At 47.4% G+C, this 23,381-nt stretch overlaps 2 protein-coding genes across 6 annotated transcripts; one reads left to right on the top strand and one right to left on the bottom strand.

Annotated features, from left to right (window-relative positions):
* Positions 1-386: 386 nt before the first annotated feature.
* Positions 387-17,223, bottom strand: LOC112560041. 5 transcript variants are annotated; one of them, XM_025231609.1, is made up of 8 exons: positions 17,114-17,223; positions 12,161-13,090; positions 10,723-10,795; positions 8,568-8,653; positions 7,734-7,841; positions 2,618-2,677; positions 2,250-2,330; positions 387-1,925 (listed from the first exon to the last, which is right to left on the bottom strand). In XM_025231609.1, the coding sequence occupies exons 2-8, from the start codon at positions 12,233-12,235 to the stop codon at positions 1,620-1,622; spliced, it is 789 nt and encodes a 262-aa protein (XP_025087394.1). In that variant the 5' UTR covers positions 12,236-13,090; positions 17,114-17,223; the 3' UTR covers positions 387-1,619. The 5 variants fall into 5 exon arrangements, with proteins under 5 accessions (XP_025087394.1, XP_025087389.1, XP_025087390.1 ...); XM_025231604.1 differs by lacking the exon at positions 17,114-17,223 and adding an exon at positions 15,580-16,115; XM_025231605.1 differs by lacking the exon at positions 17,114-17,223 and adding an exon at positions 15,744-16,115.
* A 3,112-nt stretch (positions 17,224-20,335) lies between these two features.
* Positions 20,336-22,935, top strand: LOC112559698 (zinc finger protein 184-like). Its single transcript, XM_025231032.1, has 4 exons — positions 20,336-20,386; positions 20,531-21,267; positions 21,725-21,914; positions 22,789-22,935. The coding sequence occupies exons 1-4, from the start codon at positions 20,336-20,338 to the stop codon at positions 22,933-22,935; spliced, it is 1,125 nt and encodes a 374-aa protein (XP_025086817.1).
* Positions 22,936-23,381: the final 446 nt, after the last annotated feature.

Raw genomic sequence — 23,381 nt, 5'->3', positions numbered from 1 at the left:
GTGTAGCCCCAAAACACAGTAGTGTAGGTGTAGCCGCAATAAATTGTAGTGTAGCCCCAATACACTGTGCGGGGGGGGGGGATTGGTTTTTACGCCGTGTCAGCAACTGAGGCTATATTACAGGAAGGCAGCCAGCCCTGTAAACAGATGCCACGTGCAGAGAAAGAACAGCGTGCCCGAGACGAGAAATGGACTCAGGGCAGCCAACCTTCACTGTATTGGTGACAGGCGATAACCGATGCGCCACCGGGCCGCTCCCAATACACTGTAGTGTAGGTGTAGCCCCAATACACTGTAGTGTAGCCCCAATACACTGTAGTGTATCCCCTATACACTGTAGTGTAGGTATAGCCCCAATACATTGTAGTGTAGCCCCTATACACTGTAGTGTAGGTGTAGCCCCTATACACTGTAGTGTAGCCCCAATACATTGTAGTGTAGCCCCTATACACTGTAGTGTAGCCCCTATACACTGTAGTGTAGGTGTAGCCCCTATACACTGTAGTGTAGCCCCTATACACTGTAGTGTAGGTGTAGCCCCAATACATTTCAAATCACGTTAACACGCACGACAAAGACATTAATTCTTCAACGACATGAAGACCCTCGTTGGAATGAAGTCAGTGGAGTCCATGTTGTCTACCTGGTGCCCACATCCGCTGACGTGGCACCTGTGGTGTTACTGTTAGTGGTGGTAGTATGGAGGTGGCGCCACCCTACACCTTGTGACCCTGGCCTCCCTCATTGCTCTGGAATCGCGATCTTTCATGATGTGGGGGAGGCGGGGCATCTATACCATCAATCAGAGGGTTTGTGTGGCATGTTAGCGCATTGTAATAACAACAACAAACAAAGGGTAAGATGGCGGTCGTGTAAACACCAGGTGCTGTCCAGTCGAACAGGTGACCAGTGGACTGACAGGACCGACAAGGTGAATGTGGTGAGAGACAAGCTGAGTACTAAACACTCTGCTGCAGGTACACAAAGTGCGAAAAGGTGAGTGACGGTGTGACTACCAGGCTACCTGACTAGTCCTTGTGACCTGTGTGTCATGTGACAAGGCTAAATGAGCTTGTGACGACAGCCATGTTTAATGTCACTAGTCCCAGTGACTGACTGACTGCTGTCCTGGTGTCCACCATGTCAAATGTGACTAAGTTCACCATTTCCGTTGCTCTGGAGACAGCCCCGGATTCAAAAGGTCACCTTCAACCCCTGCCCCCACTCGCCACTGTCACGGGTATCACACCCAGTTGTCATATGCCAGCATACCCGTGTCTACTAACTCTGGGTAGTTCCACAGAAATGACTGGGTCATGTCTATGTGGCATATGACTGAATCACCTGTATGCATGTCTCGTGCTGACACGGCGTCAAACACCAGTAAACCAACCGCCACCCTTATGTAGCTTTTCTTTGTTGTGTTTATGAGCCTGTATCATATCCACGTCACATGGGTAGTCCTATGTACGGTCCGTGTGTATCATATCCACGTCACATATGTAGTCCTATGCACGGTCCGTTCGGGGTTTGGATGCTCGTCAACTTTCAGGTATTGTATTGACGGGTGGGCCTGGTGGCTGTGAGGGCTGTGTGGGCCTTGCCCTTCCCTATTCTCATCAGCGTTCTGCACGTGGGCGATGGCTGGGGGCGGGGCACGCCACATCTCCTGGGGTGATTGCCTGCCCCTGCCCCTGCTGCTGACCTCGGCAAGACTGGAGGCTGGCGGACAGCGAGGCGGAGGACGCGGTGACAAAGGCGGGGTTGTCGTAGGCTGCGTGGCTCTGGTCGGCGGCCTCCTCGTAGCCTGGGGGGTTGAACTCCTTGTGCAGGTCCACCTTGCTGTAGGGGGGTAGCTGGGCCCAGTAGGGAGGCGAATACAGGTCGCCGTCGGCCAGGGGTTGTGACAGGTGTTGACGTCGTCGCTGCAAACATGGTGACATGACTTAAGTGTTGACTGGTTACCGCATGCCACTGACACAGGTAATGAGAAACTACTTATCACCTGATGGTGCTAGTCTACTATCCACGTATTTATGTAGCAAAACACCGAACCCTTTATTTATCGTTATACACGTCTGTGACACTGTGTACTGTCTTGACATACGATGAGCTATGCCGGAAGTCATAAGAACTATGACTTGCTTGTCGACATGTACAGACAGTTGCATGTATGTCTAAATTCTATTGTCCTACACGCACACACACACACACTACTGGGTTGTGAGGGTGTAGCTAGACCTACTCACCGGCTTGTACAGGAATTCGTAAGTTCCACGGCCTTCTGACAGTTCCTGATACTGCGACACCACACACGCAAAGCAGTAACACTGAAAACAGTAGACAGCGACACCTAGTGCTGGGTAGGTGAACAAAGTGTCGACAACTTTGTCAAGAACGTTCACAGCCTTTCTCAACACTGTTACCCACCAAGGCAGCCAGACAGCCCCCCAGACAACCGCTCACAGCGAATAATCTGTGTAAATAAATTCTAATGTCTGCCTTTGTAAATTTGTAGTTCGCAATCACATACAAGAAATTGTGCGAGCCAAGTATCTATATATACACACACAGAGTGAGTGGGGGGAGGCAGAGAAAGGGAGGGACCCATACTCACGTTGGCGATGAGGCGAAAGCAGTAGAAGCACAGCGACCCTATTTCCCAAGCCCTCAGAACCTGAAACACGTGACAAGGTCAAAGGGGCTGACATTTGAGTCCGTATAAACGTGTGGCCAGGTCAGTCAATCCATCAATTCAATCCATCAATCAATCAATCCTGTCGGTACCTGGCTGGCACGTGAGGCACCTCCGTCTGGTTCTGTCTGCTGCTGTTGTGGGGGAGTGACAGACAGTGACAGACCTCTGCTCTGAAGGTCCTTCTCGATAGTTGGCCTCCATGTTACTTTGGGCCTCCCTCTGTCCCTCCTTCCTTGCGGTGTCCATGGCAGGCTGTTCTGGGGATGGAGTCTGGGGGCATAGGGATCACGTGATCTCGCCATCGCCAGCGCCGGAGGTGGGTTGCTTCTGCCAAGGTGTTCGTCCTGTCTCGCAGCTCTTCCTTCGAGATGGTGTTGGGCCAGAGGATCGTTTGTACGCGAACTAATATCCCTGGACTGGCGGACGATGTTTTCCAGTTAACTGCTAAAACGAGGCATTAGACGACATAGCTTCCGGTTTATTCACATTCCTTATTACGGCTCGCCGAGACTAACAGCGGATCACTTGGCAAGAGGCCAAGAGTGAGTCTCGGCGTGCAGACAGCAGTCCATCAACACAGGTCTTTGGTTTGTATTCGCCGCCAACACTTGGTTTGGAACACTTCTAGCTTCTCTTCAGCACCCTGACCCCTACAGGAGGACACTAAGCACGTTGGTCTTGAAGATCCTGATCTTCGTGTGGATGGTGAGGTCAGTGGATCTCTAGACGGGCCTAAGCTTGGCAAAAGCTTGGCTGGCTTTGCTGATCCTGGGGTTGGCCTCTCGTTGACAGTCGCCATCTGCTGCCACCTTGCTGCCCACGTACGCAAATTATTTTGGGTTCACTAGAGGTCTCCCACTGCTATTCTCACTGGCCATTGATTGGCTTATGCGCCGTGTCACGCGGGGAAGTCGCCAGGGCCTGCAGTGGACTCTAGCCACAGTCTTGGAGGATGTCGACTACGACCTCGCTCTGTCATCCTACAAACACCCTCACCTCCAGCAAAAGACCCAAAACCTTAGTGAGACTAGCGACATGGGAGGACTCACAGTCAACACAAGTCCTAGGGAACGAAGTTCACTATGGTGGTGTGAAGTAGATTGGTGTGCACTATAGTTGTGTGAAGTAGACTGGTGTGCACTATGGTGGTGTGAAGCAGACTGGTGTGCACTGTAGTTATGTGAAGTAGACTGGTGTGCACTATGGTGGTGTGAAGCAGACTGGTGTGCACTATGGTGGTGTGAAGCAGACTGGTGTGCACTGTAGTTGTGTGAAGTAGACTGGTGTGCACTATGGTGGTGTGAGGCAGACTGGTGTGCACTATGGAGACTCGTCTTTACTATAGTTGTGTGAAGTAGACTGGTGTGCACTATAGTTGTGTGAAGTAGACTGGTGTGCACTATGGTGGTGTGAAGTATATTGGTGTGCACTATGGTTGTGTGAAGTAGATTGTGTGCACTATAGTGTGTGAAGTAGACTGGTGTGCACTATGAGTGGTGTGGAGGCAGACTGGTGTGCACTGTATGGAGACTCGTCTTTACTATAGTTGTGTGAAGTAGACTGGTGTGCACTATGGTTGTGTGAAGTAGACTGGTGTGCACTATGGTGGTGTGAAGTAGATTGGTGTGCACTATAGTTGTGTGAAGTAGACTGGTGTGCACTATGGAGACTCGTCTTTACTATTGTGATGGGCTGGAGTATGACGTCATAAAATATGACGTCATATTTTATGACGACAAAAAGGTGACGACAAAAAGGTGACGACAAACGGAGGACGTTAGGACAAAGACGAGAGGACGAACAACGGCGATGAGTGAGGGAGCATCGGTGTGTGGCGCAGCCGTGGCGATTGTTTTAGCCGTGCAGTAAAAGAGTTGCACCTGTCGACAAGACCTGCTTGTATTTTTACTGATGGACGGTTGGGTTAGAAAGATACCTCACCACTTGGTCACATTTGGCGCTGCGAGCAGGATCTCTGATGTTCAGGGCTTACCTGAGGTTGGACCAGCGCCTGACCGCGAAAGAGCTGTCCGAAAAAGTGGACGAAGTGCTGTTGGAGATGGGGCTCCTTAATTGCATGAACGCATATGTGGGTGTGCTGGGTCCAATAAGAGTATTTCGGAGGAAGGCCAAGCGGCTGTCTTCGCCTGCGAGATGCTGACCAACTCCATCATGTTCTGTGACGAGCCCACTCCGGCCTGGACAGCTTCATGGCCAGGACCATCGTGCGCACCATGCAGCGTCTGGTCTTTCTGCATCACATAGTCATCTGCACCATCCACCAGCCATCGTCAGAGGTCTTTGCCTTGTTTGACAAGGTGCTACTTATGGCAGGAGGGCGAGTAGCTTTCATGGGAGTCTGTGCGGCCATGGAGTTCTTCAACACTTTGGCCATGTCTGTCCGTCCAACTACAACCCGGCTGACTTCTTCATCCTCACGCTGGCTATCGCACCAGAGAAGAACAATCCTCCGCAGGCGCGGCGTGATCTGCGACGCCTACGAAAAGACCCAGAGGCAGCTCTGATGCGCAACCATTGGACCAAAACCTGACGACGAGCGATGAACTACGCAGCAAGCTGTTTTCTCGCTCCACGAAAGTACCAGACGGGCTGGATCAAGCAGCTGGGGGTGGTGTTATGGCGCAGCTGGATCTCACTTAGTCGGGAGGTGTGGGTGTTTCGCGTGCGCATCGTCACTGGCCTGCTCGTCTCGTTCGTCATCGGCCTCATCTTCCTGGACCTGAAGTACGACAGAAGGGGTCATGAAATCGGCGGCCACCTTCTCATTGCTGCTTGTTGTCTCTTCAACAACCTTTTCAGTGTGCTGCACACCTTCCCTCCAGAGATTCCCCTCTTCCTGCGCGACCACGGCAGCAATCTGTCCGCTGCGACGTCTACTACCTGTCCAAGAGCCTCGCCGAGCTGCCCATGCTTATAATGGTTCCAGCTCTAGTGGTCAGCATCGCCTACTGGATGATCGGCCTGGAAGACGACGTCGGCACCTTCTTTCTTGCCGTCATCTACTTCATCCTTGCCGGCAACGTAGCCGTCGCCTTTGGGCACATCGTCGCTACCGTTTGCGCTGATGAGGGCGTCGCCGTGGCCTTGGCCCCGCCCCTAATGACTCCAGCCATGATGATGGGCGGCTTCTTTCTGAACTCTGACTCGATCCGCTGGTACTTAATCTGGATTAAATACTTGTCCTGGTTCCATTACGGCAATGAGCTGGTGACCGTCAACCAGTGGAAGGATGTGGAACACATCCAATGCGACGAGCCAGGCTATCGTACGGAAACGTCACCCTCCACATAAACACCTGCATGTTCCGCACAGGCCAGGACATCATTGACCATCTGGGTTTCAGCGAAGACGACCTCGATTTTGATATCGCAATGCTTTTTATTCTCTGGATAGCTTTCCGGCTGCTGGCTTATACATTTTTATTTTTACGGGCAAAACTAATTTCGCAGTAGACTGGGCTTTATTTCTAGACAGATTCGCGATGGTTCTATCTGCGGATATAAAATAACCTTGTGACAGAACCTGTAGTGTCTCAGCCACGCAGATCTCAGAGACTTGCCGCGAGACAAGCAAGAGACACATAATGTGCAAGGAACTATTTCGTGTGACGCTATTCAGAGACCATATGAATACGAGGGACATATTTTAGCTCGCGGTAATGATTGACTCTATAGATAACGAGCTATGTACATATGTACAATGTTGTATCATTGATTAGTTTGTTTATCTGTTATTTTATTCATATCCCTTTCGCTTTGCCACGGCTGTGCCTACGAAATGTTATTCTGACTGGACAATTACACACAGGACAGATGGACGGAATGCCCATGTAGCAGTTATTCAGGGAGAAGAATAATCAGTCGGTTAGATTTAGCTATTAGGCGAAGTACAGATGTTTGTCTACAAGGCAACTCTGTACTCTGTTAGGTAAATAGTACCAGCTGCTGGTATGACTAGGCGTTGCTTGCGGCAGCAACAGATCTTCTTTCGAGGTTTTCGAGGTTTAAATATTGGAGCCCCCCCCCCCCCCAAAGGCCAGCAATAATTAGGTGAACTTGTATTTCAGCCCTAGTCTTGCTAGCTAAAGCTCATCAGCGAGGACGCTGTGGAGAAAGAGTCGGCGGGGATGTGATGGGCTGGAGTATGACGTCATAAATAGACGTCATATTTTATGACGACAAAAGGTGACGACAAAAAGGTGACGACAAACGGAGGACGTTAGGACAAAGACGAGAGGACGAACAACGGCGATGAGTGAGGGAGCATCGGTGTGTGGCGCAGCCGTGGCGATTGTTTTAGCCGTGCAGTAAAAGAGTTGCACCGGTTGACAAGACCTGCTTGTATTTTTACTGATGGACGGTTGGGTTAGAAAGATACCTCACCACTTGGTCACACTATAGTTGTGTGAAGTAGACTGGTGTGCACTATAGTTGTGTAAAGTAGACTCGTCTTTACTGTAGTTGTGTGAAGTAGACTGGTGTGCACTATAGTTGTGGGAAGTAGACTGGTGTGCACTATAGTTGTGTGAAGTAGACTGGTGTGCACTATAGTTGTGTGAAGTAGACTGGTGTGCACTATAGTTGTGTGAAGTAGACTGGTGTGCACTATAGTTGTGTGAAGTAGACTGGTGTGCACTATAGTTGTGTGAAGTAGACTGGTGTGCACTATAGTTGTGTGAAGTAGACTCATGTTTACTATAGTTGTGTGAAGTAGACTGGTGTGCACTATAGTTGTGTGAAGTAGACTGGTGTTTACTATAGTTGTGGGAAGTAGACTGGTGTGAGGTAGACTGGTGTGCACTGTAGTTGTGTGAAGTAGACTGGTGTTTACTATAGTTGTGTGAAGTAGACTCGTCTTTACTATAGTTGAGTGAAGTAGACTGGTGTGCACTATCTTGCTTCTTACTAGATGATTACGCTGTGTGAGTGCTTTAGCGCACAACACTATGTCCATACAGAGGTTAACATGTTAATGCATTATTATTAAGTGTTGATATGATAGTAGTAGTGGTCACCTTGTCCTGAGAGAGGTGGACAGTGGTCAGGAGCGCGATGGCACCTGTTTCGTACAAGACGATGACGACCAGGGTGTACACCCAGGGTAGAAGGAGGAACCTTTTGTCCTGAAACACACCACACACTATGTATTCTGACATAATGTCCTGAAATACACCGCACACTATGAATTCTATACACCGCACACTATGTATTCTGACATAATGTCCTCAAATACATCGCAGACTATGTATTCTGACAGTCACTAGCATTTGGCCTTCTGTTGAAGAGGACAAAGCTCTACATCCTCGTCACACTCTCGATATGGAAGGATACTGAAAACAAGTAGTGTGCTAGTTCTTTATCTCATTAAGCTGTGACTAGTCCTATAGTTGGTCAAGCACGTAGCTAGCTATAGTGTTTGCGAACTATAGAGATATCTGAGTAGAACGAGTGGGCCTTGTGCATAGCCGGCTAGAGTGGGCCTTGTACATAGCTGGCTAGAGTGGGCCTTGTACATAGCCGGCTAGAGTGGCCCTTGTACAGAGCCGGCTAGAGTGGCCCTTGTACATAGCCGGCTAGAGTGGCCCTTGTACATAGCCGGCTAGAGTGGCCTTGTGCATAGCAGGCTAGAGTGGGCCTTGTACATAGCTGGCTAGAGTGGGCCTTGTAGTAGGTAGCTATCCATAGCTAGAGCTAGCTAGAGACCGAGTGGGTGGACAGTCCGTGACTGGGCCAGACACAAAGTTTCCTACAGTGGGACGGTAAGCGCCATTTCACTGAGGGGTGCACGCACCCTGTAAACTCCGGGTAGTATGACGAGAAAGAGAGACGCTGATCATGACTGTACGTACCATGTAAACTCCGGGTAGCATGACGAGAGAGACGCCGATCATGACTGTGTACAGCACGAAGCCCGGGTACACGATACCCTTGTACTCTGCAACACGTGACACATCAATACATTAGCGGGAGATAGCCCGCCCACACACCCACCTGCTTACAGTTCATGTACACAATCTTGCACTGGTGTACACTCCACTCATAGTAAGCATTGGATTACCATCCACCCTGTGAAGACTGACTACTACAGTCCACACAATACGTAGCACTGGACTGCAGTCCTGACACATACTATGAAGTGACTTACATTCCCTACACATGCTGCATACTTAGCAGTGGATGACATTCCCTACACATACTTGGCAGTGGATCACATATTCACTACAATAATTAGCAGTGGATCACATTCCTTACACATAATTGGTAGTGGATCACATTACCCATACATTTTTAGCATTGGATTACATATATCCTACAATTATTAGCAGCGGATCACATTCCCCACACATACTTAGCAGTGGATCGCATTCCTTACACATACTTAGCAGTGGATTACATTTCCTACACTCACACTGAGCAGTGGATCACATTCCATATACACACAGCAGTCGATTACATTCCCTACACACATTTAGCAGTGGATCACTTTCTCTACCCATACCTCAGTCGACACACCTGTTGAACAGTGCTGCGAGTCCCTGATTGACAATGATACGGGAGGTGAGGACTAAGCCACACGGCCAGTCTGTAGGTGAGTGGGTCTCAGTTGCTCCGGTTACAGCCCGCCCCCACCCAGGGTGACACACCGGTGGAGTGCAGCCTTTGACTCAGGTAAACATTTCCTCTGTCTGCGGCCCTGCATGCCCTACGCTGTTGCCATGGACACGCAGGTGACTGCAGCCCAGGGGTCAAGAGCTGAACAGAAAGTTTTTCCAAGAATGCAGGCCCTACAGGTCTTGACCTGCGCTTGGGATGATCAAACGGACAGACGACTGAAAGAATTTACAAAATGAAAGTACGTCGAGCAAAGTAAACGAAACTGCAGCTCTTGAGGCAGCTTCAGGTGCATAGAGACATGGTGCTACAGCTGTCAAAGCTGTCAAGGCCAGCTGTATACAAGACATGGTGCTACAGCTGTCAAAGCTGTCAAGGCCAGCTGTATACAAGACATGGTGCTACAGCTGTCAAAGCTGTCAAGGCCAGCTGTATACAAGACATGGTGCTACAGCTGTCAAAGCTGTCAAGGCCAGCTGTATACAAGACATCGTGCTACAGCTGTCAAAGCTGTCAAGGCCAGCTGTATACAAGACATCGTGCTACAGCTGTCAAAGCTGTCAAGGCCAGCTGTATACAAGACATCGTGCTACAGCTGTCAAAGCTGTCAAGGCCAGCTGTATACAAGACATCGTACTACAGCTGTCGCCAGCACTGGGGACAAGTTGTGATGACGTCATGCACACCCTGCACAACGAGCCGGAAGTTGTCAGCTGCTATCAAGGTCAGCGTGGCAGTCGCGCGGTAGTTACAACTGTCGTCAATCGGAATGTCCGGTTATCTGCCTTCATGTTCCTAAAAATAAAAAAAAACTGTCGACGAAGACGATGTAGTCTTGTAAAGCGCAGGTAGCCATCACTTTGATGCTCCGTGATGTAAGGGAGAAAGAGAGAGAGAGACGGGAGGAAGAAAAAGAAGAGAGAGAGAGAGCAATCCAAACCTCGGACAGTGAAAGAGTACTGGCGGCCTGCTGAGAAAAGAAAAGAGAGGTTGGTTGACTGACAAACAGCTGACTTTTGTGACGCTTGTGGAAGACAGCTGCAGACTTTTCATGTGCTTTACCATGGGAGGAGGGGAGGGACCAGGGACTGCCTTCTGGAAGGTTCCCAAAACGTTTTTAGTTGGAGCTGGGAGACAAAAGCGGGTCTGCGACATGGAGCGGGTAGTGTACTCACAACCTTCTACAGGTAGTCTGGAGCATCTTAGTGCCCTCAGGTCACGTGACACGACTTAACAGTTCACAGGCACAGGTACCCGAGCATTCACGTGTCAGAAAATATGTCACACACACACACGACGACAGCCAAGCAACCAAGTCACTGCAGTGTCATGACAATTCGGTCTCGGAGTAAAGCAACCCACAAAGCTCAATGCGGCCACGAGGTGACTCACCTGGGACAGCGTCTATCTTGCCTTGTGCCAGGTAGCGGAACACGTACAGTGACATGCACACCACGGACACCACCTGCAACAGTGACATCACACAGTTAATGGGAGCACCTTTACCAGACAGTGACGTTACACAGTGCGCTCGTGAGCCCACCTGTAGTCACACACCTGTGACAGTGACGTCAGACAGTGAGTTTTGACAGTCAGTGAGACTGTTTGTTACTGTCAGTCAGTGACACAGTGTCAGCATGTGTCACAAACAGACAGACTCACAGTGTCAGTGTGTGTCTCAATGTGACACAGACTCACAGTGTCAGTGTGTGTTCACGAAAGAAGTACTGTAAAGGAACAAAGTGAATGAAACATCTCACACACACACACAATGTCTGGTATTTCTCTCTAAAACCGTTGGATGTAATTCTTGAGAAGACGGACACATTCCTCCCTGGCTGGCCACGCTGACCGCTCTCACGAACACCAAATAAGAAAGGTCGAGGTCAAACAAAGAGACTCTCCCAAACACCTGTACAGGTGCATAACCCCAGCAACTATTTACTCGCGAGGCTCAGTGGCTACCACAAGGTGATGATGATGCCCCGATGACCCTTGCTCGTCTTGTCAGGGAGGGGCTGGCATGTTATCAACAAGACCTTTTGATGTCAGAAATTGTGACACACCCACACATCTGTCTCTCCACCCATACCCGTACACTTGCTCCACCCATACCCGTACACTCTCTACAGTGTATACACCCCGGAAAGCTGTTGGACGGGAAGGACGTGAAGGCACCGACGTACTCTTGTAACGGCAGTAGCGCGGTACGTGATGTCACTGCTGACGTGAGAGCGGTACGTGATGTCACTGCTGACGTGAGAGCGGTACGTGATGTCACTGCTGACGTGAGAGCGGTGCGTGTTTTCACGGCAGTAACGTTACGGGAATAAACGTTCCTCAGAGATCTTCAACAAGGCCCCCACCTCCCCGTCTGAAAGTATCTAGACGCTGATTGGGCGAGTAGAATCCTGACCTCACAGTGAACTTTAGACAACTCTCGTTCCTTGTCTGACCCCCTTACTCTTTGCCTACATTGCCTACAAACATATTTACTGGTAGACATCCCCCTGGCCAAACACAAGTTTCTAATTTCAGGAGCCCGAGGGCAAGATAGCAAGACTCGACGTAGAGCGAGACTCCATGTTGAAGCGAGGCATGCGATGAGAATGTACTGAACATTACAAGAAATAAAATACTACAAAGTTAAATGTAACAGTTGAGAAACGAATGAAACTTTTAGGTTCAAATTATTACAGCTTGCAAGTGATGTGGATAGTGGACTATTTTCGTCTGATATCCCTGATATCACACACCCACACCACACCACAGTGTATCCACACATCAGCAACACACACATTCACACTAACACACACACACACACACTTACCAGGGAATAATAGGCACAGATGGCGCTGCCGGTGCGCGTGTTGCTCCAACACAAGAAGCTGGACAGGATCGCCATGGTAACCGCGATGACCCTGGGCTATATGTCCATGCACGATTCTGGTGAAAAGTGTTTTCACATGTCGTCTCTGAAGAGATAGATGAAGGTATAATGAAAATGATGACTTGAACGAGGAACCCGTCACGCAGGGTGGTGCTGGTGCTGGTGGTGGTGCTGCACTTGTCTACACTCTTGTTATTAAATAACGATCTTAATACTTGTCAGAATCCACAAACAGCTACAGGGGCTCGTCGTCAATCTCGTCCTCTCTGCGGAAAGTCCGCTGCTGGTAGTCGTAGGAGATCTCGCGATAAAGCACGAGCCCTGCTAGTGACGTCATGGTGGGGATGGACCAGTAGGGCATCAAGATAATATCTGGTGATGTTAACGTTTATTATCCACAAGAACATGAATGGATAGTTTTCTTAAAAGGAAAAACGTTTGTTGTGAGACCTCCATCATCATTTGTCACTTTCCTACCAACTGTCACGTGTCTCTTCTATCCAGCATGCTTGATGAGAATGGCGTCAGTCCCGTCAAGAGTTTCCATCTCGCAAAGGCCCACGACAGACTCCAGCTTCTGATGCCTTTCTGGTCAGCTAGGGCGACATCGCCGGCAGACAGAAGACAGCTACAGTCTATTGAAAGCTGAAAGGTGCTGTCTTCACCCGCACAATCAGACCACCAGACAACTTCCGGCTGTACTTCAATATGGCGGTGTCGCTGAGCCTCGATCTCGAGACAACAGACGGTTCATAACTGAACTCTGACGTCATGCGCAGGATGAGCAGTCGGAAGCCGAGGAGTGTGGTGAGCCACTGGAGGGCAAGACTTGCGGTAGAGACAGCAGCAGACGACCGGCGACTTGGTGACCTGCACAGCACAAGCAAAGACTATTACACTGTGACCCCACACCTTGCCCCAAGCTTCCAACAGTCGTAATACACTGTGACCCACACCTGCCCTCAAGCTTCCCAACAGTCCGTATACACTGTGACCCCACACCTTGCCCTAAGTTTCCAACAGTCGTAATACACTGTGACCCCACACCATGCCCTAAGTTTCCAACAGTCGTAATACACTGTGACCCCACACCTTGCCCTAAGCTTCCAACAGTCGTAATACACTGTGACCCCACACCTTGCCCTAAGCTTCCAACAGTCGTTATACAGTTACTGTGACCCCACACCTTGCCCTAAGTTTCCAACAGTCGTAATACACTGTGACCCCACACCTTGCCCTAAGCTTCCAACAGTCGTAATACAGTTACTGTGACAACTCAAAGACGTGTAATCAAAATGACAGTAATGGAAGAAGAGTTACATCTTGAGAACAGACTGCTAGCCAACTGGTATCTTCAATAATGAAGGCAGTAATAACAATAAAACATGGCTGGCTGAGGGCGAAATAGAAGGAAGACCGCTTGTACATGTCAAATTAAATACATGTGTGACCTCAGAGTTCTGTAACCCAAATGTTCTGGCGAGTTTCCTTAATGAAACCCCGGTTGTGGCTATAAATAGGCACAGGTTGACATGGCTGTTGCATAAAGACAAATGTCAAAGATAATCAAATACTTGACAATTTGTTGTAACTGTGTGTTACAGCTTTCAACATGGCCGTACACGTCTCCTGACTTGCCTTCCTCTAACAACTTTTTCAGAAAGTCCTCGATCTGTTCTCGCCTGCATCAATTCAGAGGCAAGACAGACAGACAGACAGACAGACAGACAGACAGGCAGGCAGGCAGGCAGACAGACAACATACAAACCTTCACTCAAAGTGGCTTGTCTTTCTATCTGATGGCTGGGGTAGAACAGACGGGGTGGGATGGGGATCGCTCTTTCTCTCTGGTGAGAAAAAAACGGGGTGGGGAAGGACACAATGACAACTGGTGGATTGTGGGAAGTGACCACTACTCGACCTAGGTGGGATCAGTCAGGTGAGAACTTTACGGTTAAGTCTCGTCGCCCTGTCAACAGTCGGACAAACACACCTTCATGTCTGTCGGGGGTGGGGAGGGTATAGTTTTCATCATTTCCACTCCCACCCCAACATAAGAGGTCACTTGTTTACCATCACTACCTGAAGCCCAGGGACTGAGCAGTCAGTCTACCCGAGGAGTGGGAACCGTGGGTGGAGAGATTACCCTCGGACTCTCGTCACTGTGTCCAAACAAGGTGACTGTAAACTGCTGATCAGGCGCCGTGGACTGCTATGTCACCCACTGATATCATCAAGCATGTAGGAAAATCCTGTTCGTGTGGCCTTACACTTGAATCCTGGGAATCCTGGGAGCAGGGAGCCACGTCACGCGCTGGGTGGGTTCATTGTCAGCTGCAGACACCAGCCGCCATTGTTCACTCGCATGCACCTACTGATGGCTTTCTTCCTGCTACCCTAGCGACAACAATCGACTCTGTAACATCACCAGCAGGATCCACGCCAAGAATCGAACATTGACGGATGCATTCGTCACACAACATGGCGCTCATTACCAACCTACAGACTGCAAGACATCGAGGTGACAGCTTAGTCCACTTTATCAAACATCACGGTGACAAATTTGACCTTTTCCAATGTCATAAATTACACCAGAAGCTAATAACAACGATGAAGACATGACAGAAGTGTTGAGTCACGTGTGACTCACTGGACAGGCACTTTGCTTTGCTCACTGAGCGACAACAGCCGACATCACGCAACAGATGATCGACAAGTGTGTACACAAACCAGCAACCACAAACATGTACACACCATACTGTCGAGTACCGCGGAGATGTCAGAAAAATGTTTGAGAAAGAGAGACACACAAAGAACTTCCTATTAAAAGAGCGGAATGGCTGTTGTTGAACAGACTGACTCTTGTGATTAAACAATTAAGTTAATCAGCTTCCAAATTGTAAAAGTCAGCATCTTCACGATAAAGAAAATAAACCTTTCGAGTTTTATTAGAAACAATTCTAAACATAATGTTTTTGTTGTTGACAGAATTTTCATATTTCTTGAGTTGCGGAACTCACTGTCAAAGCACACACGCGCGACACACACATGTAGTGACCAGAACATGTCGCGCTTGTTGTTGGGTCCTAAACCAGACTACACACAATCCGCTGTAATAAACCCAGTGACAGATTACCACCCAGTCTCAGTTCACATGTAGGTTGTTTCTGTACCTCTCTGTAATGTGTGTGAAGTGACCTTTGACACTGCCCACCTATGTTGAATTGTGTTGTGTGTACTTTACAGCTGTGACATCCGTTTGACACACAGCTGCTGCAGCATTTCGTGCGATGGAATAAGCACTGAAAGCGAATGACAAGCATAAGAAGCGAGCAAAGCATCCTGGAGAAAATGTTTACCTGGCAAAGATGACAGTCCTCGTGCCTAGTGTGACACATACGTCACATGTTGGTCAAACTCGTCTGTGTCAGTGGCTGAACACATGACTGACTGACACATGACAGTCCCACTACCCTCCTATCACTGACAGCTGCTGATGGAAAGCACAAGACAGCCTGATTACCTCTCGCTTGATCGTGGCCGTCAGTCGCATTGCATCCTCAAACACGGTGGTGTGGTGGTGGTGGTGTGGGAGGGACACTGCCCGACCCAGCCACTGCCATGTCGAGCCGTTCAGTCCATGTGTTCACTCGGTCGAGTCCCTCCCGATCGCCAACTAAAGTAGGTTAGTGGTCGATGCAGGGCCCCGCGCTCGAAGGTAGCAGGCGGCTGGCTGCACTCAGGTGAGGCTGGCGTGTGAACGCTGACAATGCTGCTGTACACGCTGGCTGTGGCCCCACCCAACTCTACCTCCACCACCACACCACCCTCTCCACCCTGGTCGATGGAGCCACAACACGGGGCACGCGCACTGTCGCGCTCTCTAGACGCTCCACGCATGCGCAGTCCGCTGCTGACAACACCTTGAGCAAAATGCATGGCAACACCTGACAGACATGGCAACACGCTTGGTTCAATAACAGGTCGTTGACAGAAAGTTTGATGCATCATTGATCCGTTGGGCACCGAGTCAAACATAAAACGAAACTCAAAGTTCTTGCCAGCATTGCACTTGTCATTTGTCATCAAAATGCGCTGTTGTTGTTGTTGTTGTTGTTGTGTTGTTGTTGTTGTTGTTGTTGTTTTTATACACTTTTTTTTCAGCGGGGGAGAAGCAGGTGGGCACAGGGCCGCCGAGTGCGAGCACGGGCCCCGGGTAGACGATCTCTCCGGGCCCCTTGTCCTTGTAATCGTAAATTATGTTCCCACATATGCTAATATGTTTACAGTTCGATTGTCAACATCTACACTTCATTCAGTAGCATAAGATAGACTGCGAACACTAGGACAAGTGCACTAGGATGTTCATCACTACTTGAACATTGATTTGTTTACACCTGAGTGCTTAGTACATGAGGAAAAATAAGGGTAGGGATCAAACTGTAGTGTGACATAGGAAACAAATCCACAGAGTGAGCAATGTTCCGTCAACCTTTCCCTGTAATGAAAAAGAAAGAAAGGAGAAAAAAAACATCATTGACCAAAGCCGGACCCCCTTGACAGCCGAGGGCCCGGGTACATCAGACACCTCTCGTCAGGCCTGGGTGGGCACACGTTGGTCTACCTAACCTGTAACCTCTGACGTCACTGGTCTACCTCACCTGTAACCTCTGACGTCACTGGAGATCGATGGGAGATCTCTCAGCTCTCGTGAACGAGGCGTTGCCATGACAGCGAGCCTACGTACTTTCAAGACGCTAGGTGTTTTACCAGTTTGCAGGTGAGAATTCAAGGCCAACAATCTGCGTCGTAACGTGAAATCAGAATTTAAAATATGCAATATTTTCAAGTATTCTACGATGGTATCCCCATCATGGCATTTAGTCAACTGACCTGACCTCACGGTTGCTGTCGGTGGTGTGACGTAGTTAACCGACTGAACGGTAGTGATTCGCTTCTCACACATGTCACGCGTTCAACAATGTAAAAAGATGGCATGGACTTAGACCAAGTCACTATTAAACGCAGCATTGCAGTATATGCAACATCAAGCGAGGCACTGCAATATTAGCAATATTAAACACACCATTGAACCGTGCACAATATTAAATGCACGTCCGCTAGTAGTGCATGGACAGGTGTTACAACATCTGCTGCAATGAGTCAGTCAACAGGAATCGGACCTTTGACTTTTACCTATGTGCTTGTGTTATAACTGTTTCTTCATTATGTTTTCCCTTACGGATTAAAAAGCAAACAACAAATAAACAATACCAACAGACAATTAAAAAGATCAGAGGCCAAAGTTCATTACGGATAGAACGACCGGCTTGTACTGACCAAATCAGATCCACTACGGGGCTCACTAGTGCCATCAAATAAGGCAACGGGCTCGTCATTAAAACTGAAAGGTTGCACAAAATCCTATCTTTAGTTGGGACTCGATTTGGTGACAGGTAAAGTACCACCCTCCAGCCCTCCCCGCCCCCACACGAACGCACCAATCACACATGCAGAGATAAGTGAGAGAGAAAACTTTCAAAGTTGTTGCTGACGGGGCGAGAGTCTCTCACTGTGTGTGACGCCATCTTACACCGTTACACGCAGACAGTCAACAGCACGACTGAGTGATTCCACTCTAATAATAAAAGGAGCAGGAAAAGAAGCCCCGTAGAAGCTCCTCTCATCAAAAGGTGAGATCAAAATATCACGTAGACCACTTGCTTTCTAGAAACCTCTATCTTGAACGGCCGCAGCTGAGACAATGACAAACGGTGATCCAGAGTATACTTATGTACTCAGTCATTGTCCTGCGAGGGAGCGCCACCCAGAAAGTCCGATTTGACCGGGTGGAGCAGGCTACAACTATTGGCTGTGACCTAACACCCAGTACAGATCATGGCGGGTGTGTGTGTAAGATCGTGACCAATAACTCACAGACAACCCTGTCTTCAAGGAAGTGTGCGCGCCCTTCTCCATTCCTGTGTTTCCTGAGCTTCAGCTAATGGCGCGCAGGAGGCAGGCACATTTCGGTATTGATGCAGGATAAACCATGGGTCATCTTATAAACTTGTATGAAAGGTCAGACTGCGAGACAGTCTCAGACACTTCCTAATGTTGAGATGCGTACTCAAGAGGTGCAAACTCTCTAACTTTGCTGTTCTAAACTGCGTGATCTCAAGAATTGTATCCTTAATGAATACTGGTGACTAAATTTTTACAAATTGGGGAAATATATATCCCATATAAAAGATATGAATCTTGAATGATGTAGGCCAGTGATGCCCAACCTTTTTCGGCCTGCGGGCCATACACATTTCCGACATGTGCGTCACGGGCCGCTTCATCGCAAAAATACAAAAAAAAAACAAAAAAAAAATAGAGCAGATACCATTTTTATTAGAAACAAGTTGTACTTACCATTAATTATGTAGTAATTAGTGGGATATTTGAAGTTGTTTTCACGAAACCAACTTCTGAATGTCCGGCTGCATCGTAGAGACACCAAGTCGGAGCACTGAATCGAAATGTTCGTCCATCGAAAAAAAGATTGAGAGACACCCCTACGTAGGGATAAATACTTCGTCTTCCCTTTTCTTCGTTTTTTTAGGTCTTTTTTTTTTTTTTTTTTACTAACATGCCGATTTCCTGCACTGTGGGCAGAAGTTTCGCAGGCCGGATGGCACCGCGTCGTAGGTTGGACATCCCTGATGTAGGCAAATCCAAGTTCACTAACTGTTCCTCCATTTCTTCAATTACATCGGATATGTTGCCTTTAGCATATTTGCATCACATATTTTTTCAATTTTTATTTTTCATGATCGAAAAAAATCTTAACCAGTGTCACGCACTCCAATTGCTACTGTCTTAATAAAGAGGTTGTCAAGAGTGTATCCAGGAGCGAAAGATCTGGAGGGAAGTAAATCCTCGATGGCGAGACTATTGGTAAAACACTCTTTTGTACCCCCCTTACAACGATTCCCATTGAGGTCCGAGTTCGAATGTGTCGACCTTATTCTAGATGTGGCATCTTTGGTTGCACCTTGAGGTGATTTTTGCACTATTGGGGGGGGGGGAGAGTGGGGAGGAAACCGGTGTAGCCTGGAGAAAACCTCGATGCCCAGCTATGTGAACAGATGTCACATACAGAGAGTGTCCCGAGACGATATCTAAGCCCCTCACTGCAGTGATAACAAGCGAGTGTTTTAACCTCTGCACTTCCGTGTAAAGAAGTTCGTGATGAGGTTTATACGTCCCAGGGAAAGGACGGGGAGAGGGGAGACGATTATTGTACACCGAGCCGGTAACGGCGGCAAGTAACGCTTTGATATCACGCCAAGGCAGTCAGCTCTGTGAACAGATGCCACACGCAGAGAAAGAGCAACCATCCGAGACGAGAGCTGAATCCAAGACAACAAACCCTCAGTGTACTAGTGATAGAGGCTAAGCGCTGCACCACAGCGCGCGGCCCAGGGGACAGCACCGGCAATACAAGGCGCGAGTCACGAGAGTTACCTCCCCTACAGGGCGAGTGGTGAACAACAAAGGGACGCGCATACACGTGAGGAATCGGAAAAGTTATACATGTAGTCTTATTGCAATAGCAGGATCCGAGTCATCGAGTTTATATATATATTATAGAACACTTTGACGTGTTATGAGATAGAAACGGTGTTTACCGAGAATATCAGTAACCGCGGAACTTGGTCGTTGTAAATGAACAAATAAAATTCACAATCATTACTGCCACAGTTTATAGAGCATTGTGATTGTCATGGCAAGATCAGTCGTTATCCTTAATCTCGATTTTGTTTTCTGTTGTAAATATAGGATTCTTTTTATGTGTATCTTAAAATATTAATAATGAATTCTAACATTTATTTCAAGTTTCTTTCTGATAGGTAACACAGTATTCAGAATGGCAAAAGGGGAACTGAACTGCATAACATATTTTCTTGCAAAAACTTTCCAAGAGCTTCTTTTAAATTTCTATCTTAAAGTGTAAAATACAAACAGACAAACATTTTTTTTTTTTACAGTGAAAGTGTAAGGTGTCTTCAACAAATATTCTTGTCAAACCAACAGCTGTTATCAAAAAGTTGACAAACATCAGCAATGGCAGCACTTCAAGAACTCAGCAAAGTACAAGATATGTTGGACTCAGAGGTCTGTGAAATAGACAGAAAGCTTTTCTTGCATTCTATCCATTCAGAGTGGTCTTCTAATGTAGTGAAGCCTGAAACTAGATGTAGTCAATAAGGATATTGCACACAAAAAATTGAGCAATATGAGAATCCGAATGAATGGAAGCATGGCAGTGCTGTGAAATTGGAGTTTAGCACTCAAAACACCTCTGAGGTCAAGTCAGGGGAAAAACCTGCACTTGGAGAGAACCCAGAATGGCTTCACATGGTCAAAACAGAAACACAAAGTTTTACGGACAATAAGAAACAGCATGCAGAGTTTGCAAGTGTTGTGAAAACTGAGAGGAAATTGCAAGACATCTGTGTTAAGATGGAGCAAAACCTAGGACATGCTGAAAGCACAGAACAACCAGCTGCAGCTTCATCCAAGAGTAAAATACATTCTTGTAAAGAAGTTAATACAGCAATAAAGATGGAACAGGAAGTAGGAAATCATAGATACATGAAGGTGGATAATATCAAACTGGAAGGATCACTAGAGCAGCAAGATAATCAACGACAATTGTCGCAAGTGGTGCCTAGTTGCAAGATAGAAGCTGTTACAATGTGCCTAAACTTAGTAACTGCCCAAAAGATTAGTGGCACAAAGTGTAGAATGAATATTTTGAGAGACAGTGACCAGCATCAGCAACAGACCTGTTGTGATTTGTCTGAGGTCATGGATGGAGTAACATTAAATGTTTTTATTGATGTAGCAAATTCAGATTTCAACCAAAATGAAATAAAGTGTTTAGAAAGTGACACAGAAAATGATTTGGATGTCAGTTGTGAGAAATCCCATGCTGAAGAAGACTGTCATTTGCAAGTAACTCTTGGTCAAAAAAGAGACACAGATTTTCTCGAGTGCATTTGCATGACTGCGGGATCTTCTGTAGTGAAGAAGCACACTTGCATTTATAAGACTAGCAACACTTCCCATTCTAGTGAGCACAAGGTCCACATTCAGACAAGCGTCAGAAATAGATGATCAAATGGTAACTAACAGGAAAATCAGAACCCAACAGTGTGATGTGTGCCTGACTTGTTTTAAAAGTTCAGTTGCTTTGCAAAGGCACATGTACATTCATAGTAGTGAAAAGCCACATCAGTGCACTTCATGCAAATCTGCTTTCAGAACTGCACTATTATTAAAAAGACATATGGTGATGCACAAGACTGAAAAAAGTGACCAGGATAGGGTGTGCAGAGCTGCTGCAAAATCCTCACCATGCTTAAAACATCGGGTAAACCAAAGTGAGGGCAGACATCACGAGTGCAGTGTGTGCAAAGCTGCTTTCAAAAATGTGTCGCATCTTAACAGGCACATGGCCATTCACAGTGACTTGAGAACTCACCGGTGCAGCCAGTGTCGTTCTGCTTTTCGAACTCATTCCGATTTAAAAGATCATATGCTGGTCCACAGCAGTGTCAAAAGTCACCAGTGTGACCTTTGCCAGGCTGCTTTTAAGCGCTCCAAACATTTGACGCAGCACATGCTGGTGCACACAGAGGTAAAAACACAGCTGTGTGGTGTATGCAAGGCTGCCTTCAGACGACCCAGTGATTTGAAACGACACATACTGGTGCATGGTGACCTCAAGCCTTACCATTGCAGTATTTGTAAAGCTGCTTTTAAGAGATCATCACATTTACAAAGGCACCATCTGACCCACAGCGATAGTCATCGTTACAAGTGTAATGTTTGTAATGCTAGCTTCAAAAGATCTGCAAACTTAACACACCGACTCCCCCACAAAAGCATGTGGTGCCTTCCTCTTTAACGTTCATCACAGCTGAAGAAGCATCTGCCCTCTCTCCAAAACCACCATAAACACAATAATGGAGAACACACACGCACCACCCACCCACCAGTTCCTGTCCGTTTTCTTGAACATCAGTCAGGTGTTGATTGCACGTCTTGATGAGAGCCATGCATGTATGAGGGTGTTTCTTCTCACATGATGTCAAACACTCACGTACACCTCAAATGTAGCATTTGTGTTATCATCCATACTGATGTTTGTGTATACATGTATGTGGTGCATGGTCTTCACAGCTGTCTCTGCCCTCTGTCCTTTACCCTGCCATTCTTTTGTGTACTCACTCAACACTCAAATTACGTGTCTGTATGTCGTTTCTATGGCCAGACAACGCTGACAATCTTTCTCTAACCTCGGTCCGAACCCCCCACTGAGAAAATCTTTCGATGGGCGGAGGTTAGAGTTAGACTGGGGAGGCCCAACACTCTGACAGACACAGGATAGTCCAGCATGACGTTGACCCCATATTGGTATGCATTTCTGGGGATGCTGGAAACCTTTTGTACTTACGAAAACGTTTTTTGGGACTGAGGACCATGAGGGCCTATTTTCCTTTGTCATGTAGCTTTTCAGACATTTAACTCCTCGCTTCCCAGTAGTGTCAGAACTGCCTTATTTGACAAAGGACATCGACTGTGCAAATACGAATTCTGTTGCTGCTGGCGCAGACATTTTGTTGGCTGTATGTGATGCAGACAAAGATCTTAAGTGATTTTTACCTTCTGAAATGAGATTGATAAATTTATTCTCCCCCCCCCCCACTCTCAACACACACACACACACACCCCTTCAACATCATTTATCTGCTAAATCTTCTTTACACTTTCTAATTTCAAAAAAGACTGGTAAAAAGTTCTCCCTTTCTATGTTTAGTTTTTTGTTCCATGCCACATATTCTATTTTCCATAATATATATGTGCACAAATTCACAATACATTTATTTTCGTACATATGTACAAACAAAACTCAATATATCTAGGGAGTGTGTGGTGATCTCCCATTACATGTGCACTTTCATTGATAAAAACACTTCTCATCCCCCATGGTAATGTACACAGGTAGTGATTATATTGGTTCATCTATTCTTCTATGCTGCTTCTTTTGTTTTTATTTATTGCTTAATTTTAACAGATAATATGAGTACTTTGTGTGTGTTGT

Source organism: Pomacea canaliculata, linkage group LG3, assembly GCF_003073045.1.
Source record: "Pomacea canaliculata isolate SZHN2017 linkage group LG3, ASM307304v1, whole genome shotgun sequence".
Taxonomy (NCBI): Eukaryota; Metazoa; Mollusca; class Gastropoda; order Architaenioglossa; family Ampullariidae; genus Pomacea; species Pomacea canaliculata.
The sequence above is the reverse complement of the archived record's forward strand: the minus strand, read 5'-3'. Positions and strand labels throughout refer to the sequence as shown.

Coding starts and splice junctions, on each gene's coding strand:
- LOC112559698 (XM_025231032.1), top strand. CDS start 20,336: ATGGCAGCACTTCAAGAACTCAGCAAAGTACAAGATATGTTGGACTCA. Junction 20,387..20,530: donor AAGATATGTTGGACTCAGAG/GTCTGTGAAATA, acceptor AATGAATGGAAG/CATGGCAGTGCTGTGAAATT. Junction 21,268..21,724: donor AGAGACACAGATTTTCTCGA/GTGCATTTGCAT, acceptor GCATCTTAACAG/GCACATGGCCATTCACAGTG.
- LOC112560041 (XM_025231609.1), bottom strand. CDS start 12,235: ATGGCGATCCTGTCCAGCTTCTTGTGTTGGAGCAACACGCGCACCGGC. Junction 8,654..10,722: donor CAAGATAGACGCTGTCCCAG/GTGAGTCACCTC, acceptor CACGTGTTGCAG/AGTACAAGGGTATCGTGTAC. Junction 7,842..8,567: donor TGCTACCCGGAGTTTACATG/GTACGTACAGTC, acceptor GGTGTGTTTCAG/GACAAAAGGTTCCTCCTTCT.